Source organism: Ornithorhynchus anatinus, chromosome 4 (genome assembly GCF_004115215.2).
Source record: "Ornithorhynchus anatinus isolate Pmale09 chromosome 4, mOrnAna1.pri.v4, whole genome shotgun sequence".
In the NCBI taxonomy this organism is placed as follows: domain Eukaryota; kingdom Metazoa; phylum Chordata; class Mammalia; order Monotremata; family Ornithorhynchidae; genus Ornithorhynchus; species Ornithorhynchus anatinus.
In genome coordinates this window covers 15,761,821-15,781,542 of record NC_041731.1, presented here as the reverse complement: position 1 = coordinate 15,781,542, position 19,722 = coordinate 15,761,821, and the positions used below count along the sequence as shown (strand labels likewise).

The window sequence follows — 19,722 nt, the reverse complement described above, 5'->3', positions numbered from 1 at the left end:
GCATTCCTAACTTTTCCTCTATTTTTAATTTCCCTTCTGGACCATTCAGCAAGCAGCATGGGCCTGGGAGTCAGGGGTCCTGGGTTCCAATCCCAGATCCATCACTTACCTGCTGTTTGACCTTGGGCAAGTCATTTAACTTCTTTGTGCCTAAATTTCATTGTCCGTAAAATTAAAATTTAATACTAGTTTTCTCACCCCCTTAGACTAAGAGCCCCGTGAGGTATAGGGACTGTGTCTCAACTAATTATCTTGTATTCAACATCTTGTATCTAAGTATGGTAAATGCTTAACAAATACCACAATAATTATTATTATTTTCCATGAATTTAGCCAAACCCCTCTAGGGCTTGCTCAAATGTGTGGCCTGAACAATATGATGATAAAAAATTGCTAATGTTTGGTACCCACTTTGTGAGGAAGTGTTTGTTTGAGTTTATTTTGAAGTCATTGCCTTTAAACTTTTGGCACAGTTTGGATGAGCCCTCTCATCCTCATGCAGTTTGAAGAAACACGATCTTATTTCCCATATCAATTTTCTCTCTCCAGTTTGAAGAGGTTTTTTTTCCAATCTTTGCTCACATGGAAGTTTCTTCATTTCCCCTGTTGCCTTGATTGGCCTCCTCTGTACCTTCTTCAACTCTACTCTGTCCTTTCTATGATGCTGCTACTAGCAGAGCCCACAGTATTCTAGGTAAGGGTTTTCTGTCATGGGGAAACTATGCTTTTGGTTTTTTTTTGTTTTGTTTTGTTTTCTGTCCCCTTCCTGATTATGCTAAGCATAATAATGGTTTCCCTTTTTTGGTTTTTGGCTCATGTAGGACTAAACTAAAAGAATAAGTTAACATAGCAACTCCAAATTGGTTTTAGTAAATCATCATTGGCAGATCAGAGACTACCATAATTTGCTTAGGTTGTAATTTATTATTTTCCCATTTGTATCCCCTCTTAGCTTTAGCTTATTCATGCTACTGTTTATCCTCACCTTTGATCCCTTTCAGTACCTGGAAGAGATATCAGAGATTCCAAATTATCAACCACTAACTTGGATTGTGCTACACATTTTCAATTTCAGATCATATTAATGATATTAACAAATCCAGTTCTACAACAAACCTCCGGTAGACGTAATACTAAACCTCTCCACATTGCAAAGTGGCTATTAATCCATACTTTTTGATTCCTATCATTTAGGCAGTTTTCTACCCATAGCAGAACATTATCTCCAATTTCACTATTTCTCAATTTTTTTTAGAGTTCTTCATGGACAGTTTTGATGGATACCCCTTGGAAAACTAGACATATGTGTCTACTGGTTTCCATCTAAAAAAAGTGTTAAATTGACCCATTCAAAGAACTTCAGCATGCCAGGATAGTATTATTACCCCTAGTTAAACTGTGAACTCCACACGTGGAACAGGGATTATGTCCAATCTGATTAATTTGTATCTACCCCAGTGCTTAGAACAGCACAAGACACATAATAAGCACTTAAATGAAATAATGACAGTAATAGCAAAAATAAAAATAATTCAGAAACTATGCTTCCTTTCTACTAACAGATTATATTTTTCTATGATCTCATTGATTCTAAATTTAATTATAGAGTGTACTAATTTGGTAGGGAAAAAAATATGATTCACTAGCCTAAAACTCAGGTTCATCGCTGGACATTGTCCCCTAGAATGTAAGCTCGTTGTGGGCAGGGAATGTGTCTGCTTATTGTTATACTGTACTCTCTCAAGCTCTATATTACCATGCTCTACACACAATAAATGTTCAATAAATATGATTGACTGACAGACTTTGCTGCCTAGGAGGAAGTTATATTGGCAATCTTCCAGTCTTCCAGAATTGTGGCCTTTAAAAAGATGGTTTATACATTCTTGCTGGGAGTTCTGCAGTTTCCCCTGCAATTATTTTCAGTAACTTGTATATGAAAACGTCTCAGGATTGCCACATTTTCATGTCCTAGAAAAGTAAATCATTCAGGGAGATAGAAAAGCAAATGCGCATATCTGTGCAGAAAGAATCCATGCAAATTGAGAGTCTTACATGCATAAACAAATCTGAAGATTGAGGAATCAATTTTATAAGACCTTCTAAGGGCCCATAAGAATGGTCCCATTCCAACAATATTTATAAAATAGTTTTCACCATTATTTTCTGGACCCCTTCCCATTTCTCTACATCCTGGATTCACTATCAAAGGTAATGTATTGAGCAAAGAAACTGAGTATATCTTTACTAAATTTTAAAATGATAATAAATGATGCTAGGTTGCTGAAACTTTGGAAGACAGGAAAAAAAATTAAATAAAGCAAATTCAAAATAACAGACAAATTAGGAGCATCCTTCAGAAATAGGATGAAATTCCAAAGGGACCAAAAACAAACACAAATGCAGGATGGGGAAAAGCACAAGTGTATCAGAAAAAGATATTAGGTGTCATAGTAGGTGATAAGCTGAAAATGAATCAGCAATGTAGTGCCATGTTAGAAAAGTCAGCAGGAGACAGGAATGTATGCACAAGTGGTATATTTCATAAAAAACTTAGGGAAGTTATCAATCTATTATACTTCCCCCCTCCAAATCCCTTCTGAAGACTCACCTCCTCCAAGAGGCCTTCCCAGATTAAGCCCCCCTTTTCCTCAACTCCCCCTCCTTTCCACGTCACCCCAACTTGCTCCCTTTGCTCTACCCACCTCCTCTCCCAACAGCACTTGTGTATATATGTATATATCTATTCTGTTCTATTTATATTGATGCTTATTTACTTGTTTTTCATTCATTCATTCAATAGTATTTATTGAGCGCTTACTATGTGCAGAGCACTGTACTAAGCACTTGGAATGAACAAGTCGGCAACAGATAGAGACAGTCCCTGCCGTTTGACGGGCTTACAGTCTAATCGGGGGAGACGGACAGACAAGAACAATGGCAATGAATAGAGACAAGGGGACGAACATCTTGTAAAAACAATGGCAACTAAATAGAATCAAGGCGATGTACATTTCATTAACAAAATAAATAGGGTAATGAAAATATATACAGTTGAGCGGACGAGTATAGTGCTGAGGGGAGGAGAAGGGAGAGGGGGAGGAGCAGAGGGAAAGGGGGGAAAAGAGGGTTTAGTTGCGGAGAGGTGAAGGGGGGTTGGTAGAGGGAGTAGAGGGAGAAGAGGAGCTCAGTCTGGGAAGGCCTCTTGGAGGAGGTGAGTTTCAAGAAGGGTTTTGAAGAGGGGAAGAGAATCAGTTTGGCGGAGGTGAGGAGGGAGGGTGTTCCGGGACCGCGGGAGGACGTGGCCCCAGGGTCGATGGCGGGATAGGCGAGACCGAGGGATGGTGAGGAGGTGGGCGGCAGAGGAGCGGAGCGTGCAGGGTGGGCGGTAGAAAGAGAGAAGGGAGGAGAGGTAGGAAGGGGCAAGGTGATGTAGAGCCTTGAAGCCTAGAGTGAGGAGTTTTTGTTTGGAGCGGAGGTTGATAGGCAACCACTGAGGTTGTTTAAGAAGGGGAGTGACATGCCCAGATCGTTTCTGCAGGAAGATGAGCCGGGCAGCGGAGTGAAGAATAGACTGGAGCGGGGCGAGAGAGGAGGAAGGGAGATCAGAGAGAAGGCTGACACAGTAGTCTAGCCGGGATATAACAAGGGCCTGTAGCAGTAAGGTAGCCGTTTGGGTGGAGAGGAAAGGGCAGATCTTGGCGATATTGTAAAGGTGAAACCGGCAGGTCTTGGTAACAGATAGGATATGTGGGGTGAATGAGAGAGACGAGTCAAGGATGACACCGAGATTGCAGGCCTGAGAAATGGGAAAGATGGTCGTGCCATCCACGGTGATAGAGAAGTCTGGGAGAGGACCGGGTTTGGGAGGGAAGATGAGGAGCTTAGTCTTGCTCATGTTGAGTTTTAGGTGGAGGGCCGACATCCAGGTGGAGACATCCCGGAGGCAGGAGGAGATGCGAGCCTGAAGGGAGGGGGAGAGGACAGGGGCGGAGATGTAGATCTGCGTGTCATCTGCGTAGAGATGGTAGTCAAAGCCGTGAGAGCGAATGAGTTCACCGAGGGAGTGAGTGTAAATGGAGAACAGAAGAGGGCCAAGAACTGACCCTTGAGGAACTCCAACAGTTAAAGGATGGGAAGGGGAGGAGGCGCCAGCAAAGGAGACCGAGAATGACTGGCCAGAGAGGTAAGAGGAGAACCAGGAGAGGACGGAGTCCGTGAAGCCAAGGTGAGATAAAGTATGGAGAAGGAGGGGATGGTCGACAGTGTCAAAGGCAGCAGAGAGGTCAAGGAGTATTAGAATGGAGTAGGAGCCATTGGATTTGGCAAGAAGGAGGTCATGGGTGACCTTAGAGAGAGCAGTCTCGGTAGAGTGGAGGGGACGGAAGCAAGATTGGAGGGGGTCCAGGAGAGAATGGGAGTTAAGGAATTCTAAGCATCGATTGTAGACGACCCGTTCTAGGATTTTGGAAAGGAAGGGTAGTAGGGAGATAGGGTGATAACTGGAGGGGGAAGTGGGGTCAAGAGCGGGTTTTTTTAGGATGGGGGAGACGTGGGCATGTTTGAAGGCAGCGGGGAAGGAGCCATTGGAGATTGAGTGGTTAAAAATAGAAGTTAAGGAAGGGAGGAGGGCAGGGGCGATCGTTTTAATAAGGTGAGAGGGAATGGGGTCCGAGGCGCAGGTGGAGGGGGTGGCACTTGCGAGGAGGGAGGAGATCTCCTCTGAGGATACTGCAGGGAAGGATGGGAAAGTAGGGGAGAGGGTTGGTGGGTGGGGAGGGGAGATGCGGAGGGGTGACTTTGGGGAGCTCAGACCTGATTGTGTTGATTTTCGTGAGGAAATAGGTGGCCAGATCATTAGGGGTGAGAGATGGGGGAGGGGGAGGAACAGGGGGCCTAAGGAGAGAGTTAAAGGTCCGGAACAATCGGCGGGGGTGACGGGCATGCGTGTCGATGAGGGAGGAGAAGAAGCTTTGCCTGGTGGAGGAGAGGGCAGAGTTAAGGCAGGAAAGGATAAATTTGAAGTGTGTGAGGTCGGCTTGGTGCTTGGACTTTCGCCAGCAGCGCTCGGCAGCTCGAGCATAGGAGCATAGGAGGCGGACGGAGGAGGTGATCCAGGGCTGTGGGTTATTGAAGCGAGAGCGGCGGAGGGACGGGAGGCGAGAGAGTCGAGATGAGTAGAGAGGGTGAAGTTGAGAGCGGAGACCTGATCGTCGAGAGTGGGAAGAGAGGACAGGGCGGCAAGGTGAGGAGAGATGCTATTGGAAAGACGGATGGGATCGAGAGAGCAGAAGTCTCTGTGGGGCAGTAGCGAAGATTTGCATGGGGAGGGAGTGTGAGAGGTGAGGCAGGTGAGAAGGTTATGGTCAGAGAGAGGGATTTCAGAGTCGGTGAGGGAGGAGATAGTGCAGCGGTAGGAGATGACGAGATCGAGGGTGTGACCGAGTCGGTGAGTGGGCGCGGTATGGTGGAGGAGGAGGTCGACAGAGTCGAGGAGGGATAGCAGATGTTTTGATAGATGTTTTGATAGATGTTTTGATGTCTGTCTCCCACCTTCTAGACTGTAAACCCGGTGTGGGCAGGGATTGTCTCTATCTCTTGCCGAATTGTACTTTCCAAGCACTTAGTACAGTGCTCTGTACACAGTAAGTGCTCAATTAATACAACTGAGTGAACAAATGAATTATACTCTGTATTGACCACAATCTTCTTAAAGTTATCTCTTTAAAATATGACTATTAGCTTTTCTTTACAGTTTAACTTGCATTTAGTTTCACCAAAAATCTCTCTGAGCTTCAAATTTATGACGGCAAATCATTCAGATTGTAATTATCAGTATTAGTTAAATTTATGAAGCACAGTGTACAAGGCACTGCAATAAATGCTGTGGTAAATAGGAGAAAGTAGAGACACAGTCTAAATGGGGGAAAACAAACACATAAAACACATCAGGCAAATGACAGAGCCTGGATCATACAATAGGGTTTTTCTCCTGGAAAATAGATTGCCACTGTGGATGATGTACTATGAGGGATGTTATAATTTAGGAACCCTTTCAACAATCCTTATGGTACTTGTTAAGTGCTTACTATGTGCCAAGCACTGTTTAAAGCACTGGGGTGGATACAATTTAATCAGGGTGGACACAGTCTCTGTCTCTCATAGGGCTCACATTCTTAATCCCTATTTTACAGATGAGGTAACTGAGGCCCAGAGAAGTTAAGCGACTTGCCTGAGGTCACACAGCAGACATGTGGCAGAGCTGGGATTAGAGCCCAGGTCCTGCTGACTCCCAGGCCTGTGCCTACCCACTAAGCCACGATGCTATAAAAATATGAAAATATTTTGCCTGCTATTTACTGTAACTTTAAACATCATTAAATTATAATTTAAACTTCATTAAAGGATTGTAAAGCTTTACAGTGTTAGCAAATACAGCAGATGTGGAATGATTTTAAGTCTTTGTAGGGGGTTGCTGAAGTAGAAGCTTGTTCTTCTCACTGGGATAGTGATGTGTCAGCCAAAGTGAGAAATTTGTCCAAATTGGGTTGAACTACAATTTTCTTCTTTTCTTCATTAAGTACCTTGCAGGTGGCTAACTCCTTCTGAACACTTCTGCACATTTATCAATGCTTCTCTTCATCGGGGCCTTCTTGTATCATCTTTATAAGTGCATCCACTTTCTTGAAAATAACTGCAAGATTATTGAATCTCCAAATCTTAACTGGTGGTGGAGAAACCATAACATCTTTTCATCTATTTTGAAATTTACTATGATGAATTGCCAAAGTTCTATAACGTTCTCATTGGAGGATTCCTCTGAATGCAGTTAACCTATTGACTCCTGCATTATCCATTTCTGAATTGTCTCCCCAGTTAAACAGTTGCTTTGGCGGTCTACAGGGTGGGGGGCGTTCAGACACCTTTAACATCTGGCTCAAACTGGGCAGAACCTTCTCCAAGATCCATTCTTATGGATGGCTGATCTCATCCCAGCGAGGAGGGAGTGGGGAGAGATTGTATTTACCTGCAACACTTCATCTAGTTCAACGAGGTGGCCAAACTGGCAGTTGTGTGAGTTAAAGCAACAAAAAGCACTGGCTGTATCTTTGAACTGCATGTACTGTGGAATGGCTGTAACTTGGGGTATGCCCTTATTATGGTTTGGGGATTTTCCTGGCTTCCTTTCAGCTAGAGAAACCCTACAATCACTTGAAAGAGAGCCTAGGTACTCAGAAGTATTTGTTGGGTCCTAAACCCTCATGCTTTTCCTTTCCAGGACACAGGTGGTTTGTAGAACACTTTTAAGAATGACCTACCTCCATTCACCGTCACCACCCACTGACTCTTTAGTTGAGCACCCCAAATGGCTAAGGGATTTTCACTGTCCAGTCAGCCAACACTACATAAAAAGGACTGACTGTTGAAAGGCTTTTTTTTTTTTGCTCTTCCTCTTCCTCAGTTCCAAAGTAGCATTTTCTTTAGCAAGCATCAGTCATGCACCCTCCTCTAATTTGGATCATGACCTTGTTAAAGTGTCTTATGCCTTTGAAACTTGGCTCTCGGCTTGTCTTTACAGTTTAACTTGCATTAGTTTCACAGGTGCAGGATACCACTCTGAACCTCAAATTTATGAAGGCAAATCATGAAGATTATAATGGTTATTATCAGTTAAATTTATTAAGCACAAAGTATAAGGCAGTGCAATAAATGCTGTGGTAAATACGGTAAAAACATGCAGTTCACATCTCCCTACTCCTCAAAAACCTCCAGTGGTTGCCCTTATACTTCCATATCTAATAGAAACTCCATTTCATTGGCTTTAAGGCACTCAATCTGTTTTCTCTCTCCACTGATCTTCTATTAAAATCCAGCCTGCACATTTCACTCCTCTATTGCCAATCACCTCGTTGAACCTCAATTTTTATCTATCTTGTCAGCATCTCCTTGTCTACATACTTCTTCTGGCCTGGAACTCCCTCCCTCTTCATATCCAACAGACCAGAAGTCCCCCTATTTTTAAAGCCCTATTTAAATCATATCTTCTCTAAGAGACTTTCCCTGACTTAACTCCTTTTCCCCCTATTTCCCCCACTTCTGCATTTTCTATGCACGTGGCTCTGTACCCCTTAAACACTTAATATCCACTCACAACACTTTTGTACAAAGCCTTACACTATGCCATTTTCTTTACCTGTAATTTCCTTTTATAATAATAATATTATTATTATAATGAATGAAGGAGCAAGTAAGAGTGGTGTAGAAGGAAGGGGAGAAGAGGAGAGGAGGGCTTAGTCAGGAAAGGCTTTTGGGAGGATAATATGCCTTCAATATGGCTCTGATGGGGGGAAAGCAATTATCTGTCTGAAGGAGGGAGGGTGTTCCAGGGCAGAGGCAGGCCAGTGGTGAGATAGATGAGATCAAGGTACAGTGAGAAGGTGAACATTAGAGGAATGAAGTGTGCGGGCTGGGTTGTAGTAGGAGAGTAACGCCGTGAGGTAGGAGCGGGCAAGGTGATTAAGTACTTTAAGGCCAGTGGTGGGGAGCTTTTGTTTGATGCTGAGGTGGATGGGCAACCACCCGAGTTTCTTGAGGAGTGGAGAAACTTGGTCTGAACGTATTTGAAGGAAAATGTTTCTGGCAGCAGGATGGATTTTGGACTGGACTGGGGAGGGACAGGAGGCAGGGAGGTCCACAAGGAGGCTGATAAAATAATCAACTGCACTAATGTGGTCACAGTTTTGACGGAGAGGAAGGGATGGATTTTGGCAATGTTGTGAAGGTACAACTGACAGGATTTAGTAATGGCTTGAATATGTGGGTGGAACAAGAGCAAGAGGAATCAAAGTTAATGCCATGGTCACCGGCTTGTGAGAAAGGACAATTGTGGTGCCATAACAGTGATGAGAGAGTGAGAGGATGGACAGGGATTAGATGGGAAGATAAGAATTATGCCTGTCTTTCCCAATAGTCTCAAAATTCCTGGTAGTCAGGGGATTATGTCTACCAACTCTATCATACTGTACACCTCAAGAATTTAGTAGAGTTCTCTACACACAATAAGTGCTCAACAATCAGCAATGATTGATAGAGTACTGGCTTTTAATAGATGTTGGACTTAGCAAATACTGCTTATTAGTTACAAGGTATGAATAATTTGAGGTATTTCTTAACACACACATTCACTCTGATATAACAGTGCTCCTGTTGAAGCCCCTTGGATTCTCATGCAAGAAGCACTTCTTAGGTCCTCCACCTCAGCAGGTCTATCTGAACAACTTCCTTGCTGAGAACAACCTCTTTGGGTAATTTTCACTTCTCAAGCCCTCTCTCTGTGTCCTAGTTCCAGGATTACCAGAGAGGATTCTGTGTATTCAATTCCCAGTTACACTCAGTTTCCTTCCCCTCAATATCCCAATATTCTGCCTCCACCACAACATACTCACCTGCCTTCCTTCCTCTTAGCTCACCTGCTCTTTTTTCCTTAATCTTTTCTCTGATTGGCTCTTCTCCAGATGATCCAGGGAGGACCAACAGATAAGTAATGGACCCCTAACAGAGATTAGCTTTCTGTTAGGGAGTGGGGATTCCTGCGGGAGTAGAGTTTTTCCATTCGATTCTCTCTGGGAGGGGACAGACTGAGGCAATTGTTTGAGCTCTGTCTTTATTGTACTCCTGAGTCTGGCTTACAATTGTTACTCTAATGAATAAGTAAATTCTTGCCCTATTTTTTGTACACAAGGACTAAGTGAAAATACATCAAAGCCTGTACTCTAAGTAAGTGAAAATACAGGCAGAGTCCTTCACCACGAACCAATGTCAGCTATTAACTGGCCCAGTGTTCTGTAAATTGTGCAGATTGGAGGTATTCAGTAGGAAGAGGAAGGTGGCTTTTGGTACCAGTTGACCTATGTGGCCTCCAGCGAATGAAGAGTACTTATTGGTATGGAGACTGAGATGTAAAGTAGAAGAGAGTATTCTAGAAGCCAGAAGAATTGGTCTCTGGAAACTGTTCACTTATCTCTGATCTTAAATTCAAAGTTTCTTCACAGTTTATTCATAGTTGTGCTGACTCATGGAATTGCAACTTCCAGAATTATTAATGGCTCTAAGATGGTAGCACCATGATGCAGTGAGGAACTGTCCAGAGGCAATCAATTGATCCATTGTATTTACTGAGTGCTTACTGTGTGCAGAGTACTGTAGTAAGCACTTAAAGTACAATATAACAGAGTTGGTAGACATATTCCCTAGCTAGGCAGAATAAAGAACTGTGCCCAATTTTGGCCATGACACTTTTAAAGAATGTAAAGAAACTGGAAAGGAGCCAGAGAGCAGAACACATTCACACACACACGCACACACACACAAAATCATTGTGGAGGCTGGAACATATATTGAGTCAGGGAAGAAAGTCATCTTAAGAGATGGGAAACAATTATTCTCTTCAGAAGTATCAAGGGCTTTATGGGAGGGAAGCTATGTTCTCCATGTATACTGAGGACTGAACAGCGAAGCAGCATGTCTTCTTGGAAAGAGTGAGGACCATGGGCAAGTTGCTTAACTTTTCTGTGCCTCAGTTTCTTCAACTGTAAAATGGGGATTCAATACCTGTTCTCCCTCTCACTTAAGACTGTGAGCACCACGAGAGACAGGAATTGTGTTTCAGATCCAATTGACTTGGACTTACCCCAGTACTTAATGTTTGACACATACCTCTTAACAAATACCAGAAAGGAAATGGGCTTTAATTAAGACAAGAGATAATTAGTGGAAATAAAGTAGAACTTGTAATAACTTCTAATGAAATTTCTAGCTTCCAATAAAACAGTGGAATCAGGTACCAAGAAGGTTGTGGAGCCTCCAGCCTATAAAATCTTTAAGAAAATAGTAGATGCTTATCAGCCTACATGGCTTAAAGCAGAAGGGCAAATAACCTCTTGTAGAGCTTTAGGACATAATGTTGGGTCTAAAATGTAGATTATGGGATGATCATCCAAATGAAGTTTTTTTAAATTGCATTTCATTGATTTAATAAGTCTTTATGATCTAGATTTTAGTGTTCTCTCCTTCTTTCTTTTTAAGTACTGACTCATTTGTGATGGTAGTCAAAAAATATAATGGATATTTTTAATTGATTACAGTGCTTCCCTGTGTTTCTTCCGGTAGATGAACCTACTTTTATTAGAGACAGTATGTGTGCTTTTATGAGCTGTGAGGAGAATTTAACAAGGCAGATCCTCTTCTCGGTAATTCGAGGAATCAGTTTGGTAGCTGACCATTACCAGGTTGGTAAAAATTTCTTTTCCAATTGCTAATCTAATTGAAATGTCTTTACCCGAATTGATTGAAAGAATATAATTGGGCACCTTTCTGACATGGGCCATTCCCTTTTTATAGGAGATTAAAAGAAACTGGACCTCTCCCATTCATGGAAGCTGTGAAACCTTTATAAATGCTAGCAAGAAGCTTTCCTTCACCTTGCTGACCTGGAAGGGAAATTTGGAACATGCTACTGGCAGAGATTGTCATTGTCACCTGATGTTAGAGGAGATCCAACAACACATGCAGAAGTAAAGTCCTGATTTTCATTTCATTTTTAGCTCATGTTAAAATTGTGACACCTGCAAATCATTTACATTTTCAGGATAGTTATACATATTGATTACCAGCAGTTGGTAGTTGTCTTAATGTTATTTCTTATAGTTTTAATACTCTTTCTTAAACACCTACTGGGTGTAAAGTATTATGCTAATTGCTAGGAAACGTGCAACCAGAAGCAAGATTCCCAAAGTGCTTACACTCTAATGGGGGAGAGAGATATGAAAGTGTAAGGAATTGAATGTACAATTGAATATACATATAAATTACGTGTTTACTATGAGGTGGTCCCAAAATATCTTTGTACCTTAGCTAGAATAAAAAGAAAATTAATTCAGACCGGAAATAAAATGATGAAGGCTAGTGGGTGGTGTGCCTCATGCAAATTTTCAAGTAGGATATTTCCAATATTTATGCAACATAAGTCCATTTGCCATATAAATGAAGCAGGGGTACTCAATAGTTGAGCTACACCAGAATCTTTGGAAGTCTCGGTAACAATCTACTTCTGAAGATCTTGAATGGCTCACTGGAAATTGGTAACAAATGTCTCTTCTCTAGTCTGTAATTTCCTGGTGGGCAGGCATGGTGTCCATCAGTGGAAAGAAGAGTCAGAGGACATGAGTTCTAATCCTAGCTCCGCCACCTGTCTGCTATGTGACCTCGGGAAAGCCACTTAACTTCTCTGTGCCTCAGTTACTCACCTGTAAAATGGGGATTAAAACTGTGAGCCCCACATGGGATAGCCTTGTAACTACCCCAGTGCTTAGAACAGAGCCCTGCACATAGGAAGTGCTTAACAAATACCATAAATATTAATTAATATTATTATTATTACTCTTGAATGCTTAGTACAGTGCTCTGTACACATTAAGCGCTCAGGAAATATCTATGCTGGAAATACTTCTAGAGAGCAGTGAACCAAATTAAAAAAAGAAAGAAACAATGTGTCATACCTCATATAAATTAGTAATAAACACTGACAAATACGAAGGAGAATTGCTTTCTGGAAAGATCATGAGTGTAGGAGTCAGAGGACCTGAGTTCTAATCTTGGCTCCACCACTTGCATCATGTATGATGTTGTGCCTCAGTTTCCTCTTCTATAAAATGGGGATCCACTACATTGACTCCCTCCTTTAACTGTGAGCCCCAGATGGGACAGGGATTGTGTCCAATATGCTTCTATTTTATCTTCTCCAGTGCCAGGCATGTAGAAAGTACTTCAAATGCCACTATCATTATTATTATTGACATGTCCTGGAAGTGAATCTTTTTTTTTATGTTCTGAAAACTACTCTAAGAGCACTATGGAACATGACTCCAAAGGTTTAAGCATATTTCTGATGAGAATATTTTAATAGAAACATGTGAAATTGGCCTGTACTTAAGAAAAACTCAGCATCAATCACTGTTGTAGAGATAGTGGGGCGTGCACTACACAGACAAGAGTAAACCTTTTAAAACCATTAAGCTTTAGCTTTACCTCCAAATGCTTCACTAGTACCCAAACATCCATCCAATTTTAGGTTACTTAAATCTATTTGGACATTTTAAGTTACTCCCACTCGGCCCCCTTTCATCCTCATCAGCCTCCGACTCCTTCAGATGGGAGAGTTCTGATTGGGATCAGCAGTGGAGTTAGCCAGGCTAGATATGATCTTTTTTTTCAGTGGTATCAGAAAGGAGCTGGCCAAGGGATGAGAACAGTCCTACCAAGATCTTCAAGTCAGTTAGAAGCCAATCGTGTCATAAAAATTCTATCACCCTAAGTCCCCCTGCCCCCCTACTCAATTCTACCCAGTTTTTGAGCCAGACTGGGTGACTTGAGGCAAAAAACTCCAGTGGTAAATGCCTCACTGCCCCACTCTTTCAGCCCGTACTTATCACTGTATCCATTTTCCTTTCTCTTCTATCTGTTAAATTATATGCCTGTCTCCCTTACTAGATTTGAAGCCCACTGAAGGAGATATCATGTCTTGTTACTCTATTGTATTTCTCAAGTACTTAGTAGAGTGCTCTGCTCACAGAGGGTGTTCTGCAAGTACAATTTTGGGACTGATTGACTGAAAGGCAGTTGGGTAAGAGAGGGAGACGGAGCCAGAGAAACTCAAAAACAAAGTCAGAAAGCCATTGAGAGAGACATGTCGATAGACCAGAAATAGAGGGACAGAGACCCACCAAGAGGTAGATGAAGCCTTTATTTTTTCAGATTTCTTAAGATAGCAAGGAAATGGGGAACAGCTTGCAGTAGGTGGAAAATCTCAACTCTGAGTGTTTCAGGTGGGTGTTTAATTTCAGGGTTCGTGAAGTAACCTCTGAATCACGACTAGCAATTCATGGCTCACTTAGGTTTATCTTCGAACAGTCCTCTCAGTCTGTAAGTTTGCTTTGCCCCAGCCAAATCTAATAAAAACTGGATTTTCCACTGGGAAATCATCTCAAAAATTATACTTGCTTCTTGAATGCATTGCCAATATGTAATTTATAATGTCCTCATTTGCCTTTGCTGGGACTCATAGAAAACAATTCTATTTGAAAAATTGGTATTAATACATTTAAGTGTAGAGACCGTTAACGGTGTATTCATTTCATTTTATGCAGAATTTCAGGCAAATGAGAAATCGGCAACTGATCAACACCTTGGATGTGTCATTATTGACTATGAAATTATTTTACAGAGCATTCATTCAAACAGATGTATTCCCATTTCAGGTTGGCCAAAAGCCTTGAGGAACCTTTGTCTAGAGATCCCACTGCAGCTTTCCTTAGCAATTTCAGCATTATGAGCGGTGAGTTCATTGTTTGCTTCAGGGATGTGAGACGAGTCAGAGGAAAGCATCATTAACTAGACTTTCCCCAGTGCATGGTCACACACTGGACCAGAGCTAAATTAGGTTTTTATTCACTCATTCGATCAGGGTGAAGAAGAAGGGAGTTGGCGAAGAGGAAAGGAGGGGCTTAGCCTGGGAAGGCCTCATGGAAGAGATGTTCCTTTAATAAGGTTTTTAAGGGGAGGAGAGTAATTGTCTGTTGGATTTGAGGAGGGAGGGTGTTCCAGGATGTTTTAGAGCAATTTATAGGAATGCATTGTTCCACTATCCAGAAGTGTCTCAAGCCCCCTGACCACAGTCATGTTCTTCTAACAGTTATTTTAAAAAAAGGAAATACAACCAGGGGTGAAAGGTATGTTTACAAGTACAGAGAAAAAGATGGATATTGTGTGGGTCCCCTTCTTACAGAAAACCTTTGGCTTATATAGAGCAAATTGAAATATTTCATAGTGAATTAAGTGGCTCCTCACTTGGGATATTTAAAGCAAATGCCTGAAAAGATTTTCCTTACCTTCTCGTTATGAAAAGCAGCACCTTTCTGAGAGATTATTTATGGTAATGTATAAAACAAATGTCAGAGGAGAAGAGGTGGAGGATTGCTGTTTATTTACAGATTCAGGTTCAGGATTCATTTTCTGCCTTTACTGCCCTTTCTTTTCTGAGATATGAAAGTGGCTCTGAAAAATTATCCAAAGGAAAGGAAGTCAGTGAACTTGCAGGGGGAATCTGGTGAACTCTAAATGGCCTTGTGAAATATGGCCTAAGGAGAAGCAACTGATGGAGCAAATCAATTCCTCTAATCACAGTGAAGAGAAACCTGGCACAACACATCTTCCAAAGACATGAATTAGTCAAAACATGGGATGTAGTAATTCATCAATTTCTTGATTTGTGGCAATTTGTGCTTTAATGACAGGGTTCATTATTGATCCTCTCGGTCATATGGATATTGCAATTTCCCACTGGGTATCAGCTCAGCAGGGAATTCAGTTCTCACTGGACCATGTATTTCATCTCTTTGGTCTCAGCTTAGCAGAGCACAGAAAGAAGAGAAGAGCTAAATTACAGATGCATATTTACATGAGTGCTGTGACGATGGGGGAGGGAGTAGCATCAAAGTGCCAAAGGGACTTATGGGCTTCTCGTGAGAGGTTTAATCCTCTGTGAACAACCCAGAATGCAGTAAAGCCAGGTGTGGACTCTGCTTTCTGTTTCATTAGGTTCCATGACCAGTATAGTTTTACATCCTGCCCTTATTTCTCTCAGTGGAATTTGGATTGCAGTTAGAGTCATCGTAGTCAATATAGATGTATTTTAAAGATAAGATCCTATAACTATCCTGAAACATCAACGTGGTGCCACTTTTTACAATTCATCTGAAAAGAAGGGTATAATGATAACTTACAGGGTTACGGAGGAGATTGGTCTGTAATCTTCCATAGACTGTAAAGTGGTCTTCCAAGGAACAGGTTATAAATTTGCAAGATGAAATTGTCACCATTAGTAGCTCATAATTTGAGGGTTTTTTGCTCAGTAATGACAACTCTAGGAAAGACTTTTTAAATTGGAGAGATATAAAGTTATTTTCTTTCGCTTGTGTTTCAGATGTGAAATTAAAAGATTGCATGCAGAATATCACCACATTTACACAAGAGCTTCATTCTTCAACTAACCTCTCCATCGAAGCCATCAACAGCATTTTAGAAGCAAATATCTCACATTCAAGGGTACTAGGAAATGAAAACCATTTTATTTTTTATGCTTTTTATCCCCTTTATGCTTTTCAGTTTCTTTTCTTTTCCTTGTAGGCAATGTCTGGCAATTATTTTCTGTTAAAAAGGCTAATTTTCAAACTTGAGAATGCCTTAAGAGTCTATGTGTAATTGTGACCTGATGAAGTGTTTATTACAGTAGTAGCTGCCATTCAGGGGCAATTCAGGAATGAGAGGGGAAGAATCTTGGAAGAAGATCTCGGTGGAAGCAGCGAGGCAAAGTGGAAAGAGCACGGGTTTGGGAGTCAGAGGTTATGGGTTCTAATCCCTGCTCCTCCACTCATCAGCTGTGAGACTTTGGGCAAGTCACTGTGCCTGTTACCTCATCTGTAAAATGGGGATTAAGACTGTGAGCCCCACGTGGGACAACCTAATTACCTTGTATCTACTGCAGCACTTAGAACAGTGCTCGGCACATAGTAAGTGCTTAACAAATGCCATCATCATCATTATTATTATTATCTCCATCTTCTTTGAGGAGTCCATTTGCGTCAGAAGATCTCTAGGGAAGAAAGAGGTGGAAGGGCAATTAAGGGGACAAAATGGGGCAAGATCCATTTCCCTTTAAAGACATGCTTTTTATGACCTCCAACTTTAATGAAGCCTAGTGGAAAGAACATAGGCCTGGAAGTCAGGAGACCTGAGTTTGAATCCTGACTCTGCCCCTTCCCAGTTATGTGACTTTGAGCAAGTCACTTAACTTCTCTCTGCCTCAGTTGCCTCACCTGTAAAATGAGGATTAAAGACCCATTCTCCCTCTGGCTTAAACTACTACTGGGCTTGACACATAGTAAACATTTAACAAATATTATTATCATTATAATGATTCTCATTATTTTTATTTGAAGTTCCCCTCTTGTATAATTATGTTTGGGTGCAAGGGCTTAGGTATAATCCTAAAACCTAATAGTTACATGCAGTCATCTTCTGTAGAGTTTGCTAGTGATATTTAGAAAATTATGAAAAGAACCTAACCGTGTCTGTGCCGTGAAGACAGGGTCGAGGTAAAAAATACTGACTAGAGATGCATTCCCATCGAAAGTCAGGTTGCTATGTAGCAGATGCTGATTTGCTTGGTCTCTAGGAAACTTGACTCATTGCTTTATTCTCCTAATAATGCAAAGGAAACATAATGCCTGCAAAAGAAGATAGGTCATTAGTCCTAGCTAATGTAGCCTTCTATTTTCAGGTCTGTCTCGGGTACTCTTCCAACAGGGTGGTGCATATCTTTGTGTCTCTACTGAAGCCACCAAAAAGAGGATATCCTTTTTCTCTGTGGCCATTACTTGAAAATCAATATATGACCACTACACGTTGGTTCCCAGCAAGCATTCATTATCGCGCTGATCACGTGATGGTCACGCCCAATTAGTGTCAGATTCAAACACTAGGTCATGTGATTGAATAACTAGAGCTTAGCATATAACGTCATATGACCTGTATTCAAATATAATCACCCAGTGTGACTGGACAAATAAATAATTAAGCAAAGCAGAAAGCAGGAGTTAACTTCCTACAGAAATATTTTCTAATTCATTCCTGATTTCTTCTTGACCCTGGTTTGAAACTTTCCTTTTGGTCAATTTTTAAATTAGCTCAATCTCCAACTTCCAATAATACCATTATATATTAATTACTAAGATGCAACACTCAAAAATCTATTCCCTTGAGTAGGGCAATTGATGTGAGTAGGCCAGTGAAATAGTGTGCATTGATTGATTCTCTCTTTCTTCATTCACTTGAGCTTCTAAATGCGAAACAATCAAAATGATGGTACAGAGATGTGATATTTTATTAAGTACTTACAATGTACTCAACACTGGACTAGATGCTAGGTTGTGAGATCAAACACAGTGCTTGTTCAACATAAGGTCCATAATTCATCTTATTCCCCATTTAACAATTGAGTAAACTGAGGCCCATAGAGATTAAGCAGGCCAGCATCAGTGCTCTAATTTCAACCCAGATTTCCTGACTCTCATTTTCATGTCCTTTCCACCTGCCCTTCATATAACAGTGTAAGAACTGAAGAAGCTGGTGTAAGTGAAAGGTATTTAAGAAATAAGCCTATTCATTACATAGAAAAGAGATGACACCCTTAGTTTTATGGGTAATGGATGTGGTGCAATGAGATACTGAAACTATGTGATGGTATTAGCTTTCTAGAACTAATCTGCCACTAATTTACCACCAAAGAGCAGAGTTGTGAAATTAGGTGTCCTTTTCTTTTACAAGTAGGATTTTGACTTAGTAGAACATGTTGTGGAGGGATGCATTCAGGGCCTTGAGAATGACGCCTTGCTAATCAAATAGCCAGGATGTCAGGAACGGAACAGCAGGTTTTAGTAAAAGAAATCTTGACCTTCAGAAAGGTCAGCCTTTGGAATGCATTTTATTTCAGTTTAAACTAGGTGATTTGCGTAGCCTCATCTACCTCTTTAGCAGTGAATACAAATTCTGATTTTGCTTAACCAGTAAATATCTTTGAGTGGGCATAAAAAGAAACAGGTAAGGGGAGGGGTATTTTAAAAGTTCCATTCTCTGTATTATAATTGATGTGTGTGTTGCCCTGACATACGAAGAAACATCTACCTCATTATATCTACCTGTTTATCCCTGAGCTGTGGTTTCAGTTCAACTGAGATGGCATTCTCTTGGGGCTATTTTTCTTGTTCACGCTAGGGTTATATAGCTTGGAATTAAGGCCAATGCTGAGCCACCTTGTTTGAAACAGTTTCTTTACAGTACTGTTGCAGTAGCTTTGGCTGGAAGATGTGATGAAGAAGTTCTCAATCTCCTGCTGACGTTTCCCATGGAAGTCAAAACTTCTCTAGCTGTGAAAGAATTATGCAGCCTGCCTCTTTTGGATGTATACAGACTTCTCATAGTGATTGGCCAGAACCTAAATTTACGTGCTTTCATCTACAAAGTAAGAAGAAAAAGGGTTCTTTGACCACATTTTGTATGTATGAATGTCAAAACAAAACAACAGAAAAAGATCCAATCAGGTCTGATCAGTGTTTCACCCAGAAAAATATTTTTTCTGGTGGTGGACCCACAGGTTGCTTGAAGGGTCAGTACAATAGTTATATCTTTTGGCTCCCAGCCTGTCTTATAGAATGCATGGTTGATCCTTTATGCATGTATCTATCTAAATCCCCTCCAAGCCTTCTAACCTCTCTAACATTTTTCTTTAATGCACCTCTTTCCTCTATTGCCAGATTATGAGAGCATAGGCCTGGGAATCAGAGGATCTGGGTTCTAATCCCAGCTCTGCCACTTGCCTGTTAAACAGCTGGGTGACATAAGTAGACCTAAGTAGACAAAGAATAGATACATATTGGTGTGGGGAAGGATGGGGTATGAGCTGTGAAATTAGATTAAAAAGATTCTACTGAATCCGTAATAATATTGATTTTAGAGCTTTATGGAATATGAAGTCTACAGTAAAAGATAATGGGCCATCATATTCCATATCAAGTGGCTGTGGGAGTTAGCAGGAAACATGTCGTATGC

The 19,722-nt window shown here is 41.3% G+C and overlaps 1 protein-coding gene across 1 annotated transcript in view; it reads left to right on the top strand.

Moving 5' to 3' along the window:
* Positions 1-19,722, top strand: part of ABCA13 (ATP binding cassette subfamily A member 13) — a 247,710-nt gene that overhangs the window by 54,282 nt on the left and 173,706 nt on the right. Inside the window, exons 22-26 of the mRNA XM_039911957.1 lie at positions 11,170-11,288; positions 11,401-11,573; positions 14,316-14,392; positions 16,040-16,161; positions 18,941-19,135. Coding sequence (XP_039767891.1) covers positions 11,170-11,288; positions 11,401-11,573; positions 14,316-14,392; positions 16,040-16,161; positions 18,941-19,135 — 686 coding nt within the window. The remainder of the gene's footprint in view (positions 1-11,169; positions 11,289-11,400; positions 11,574-14,315; positions 14,393-16,039; positions 16,162-18,940; positions 19,136-19,722) is intronic.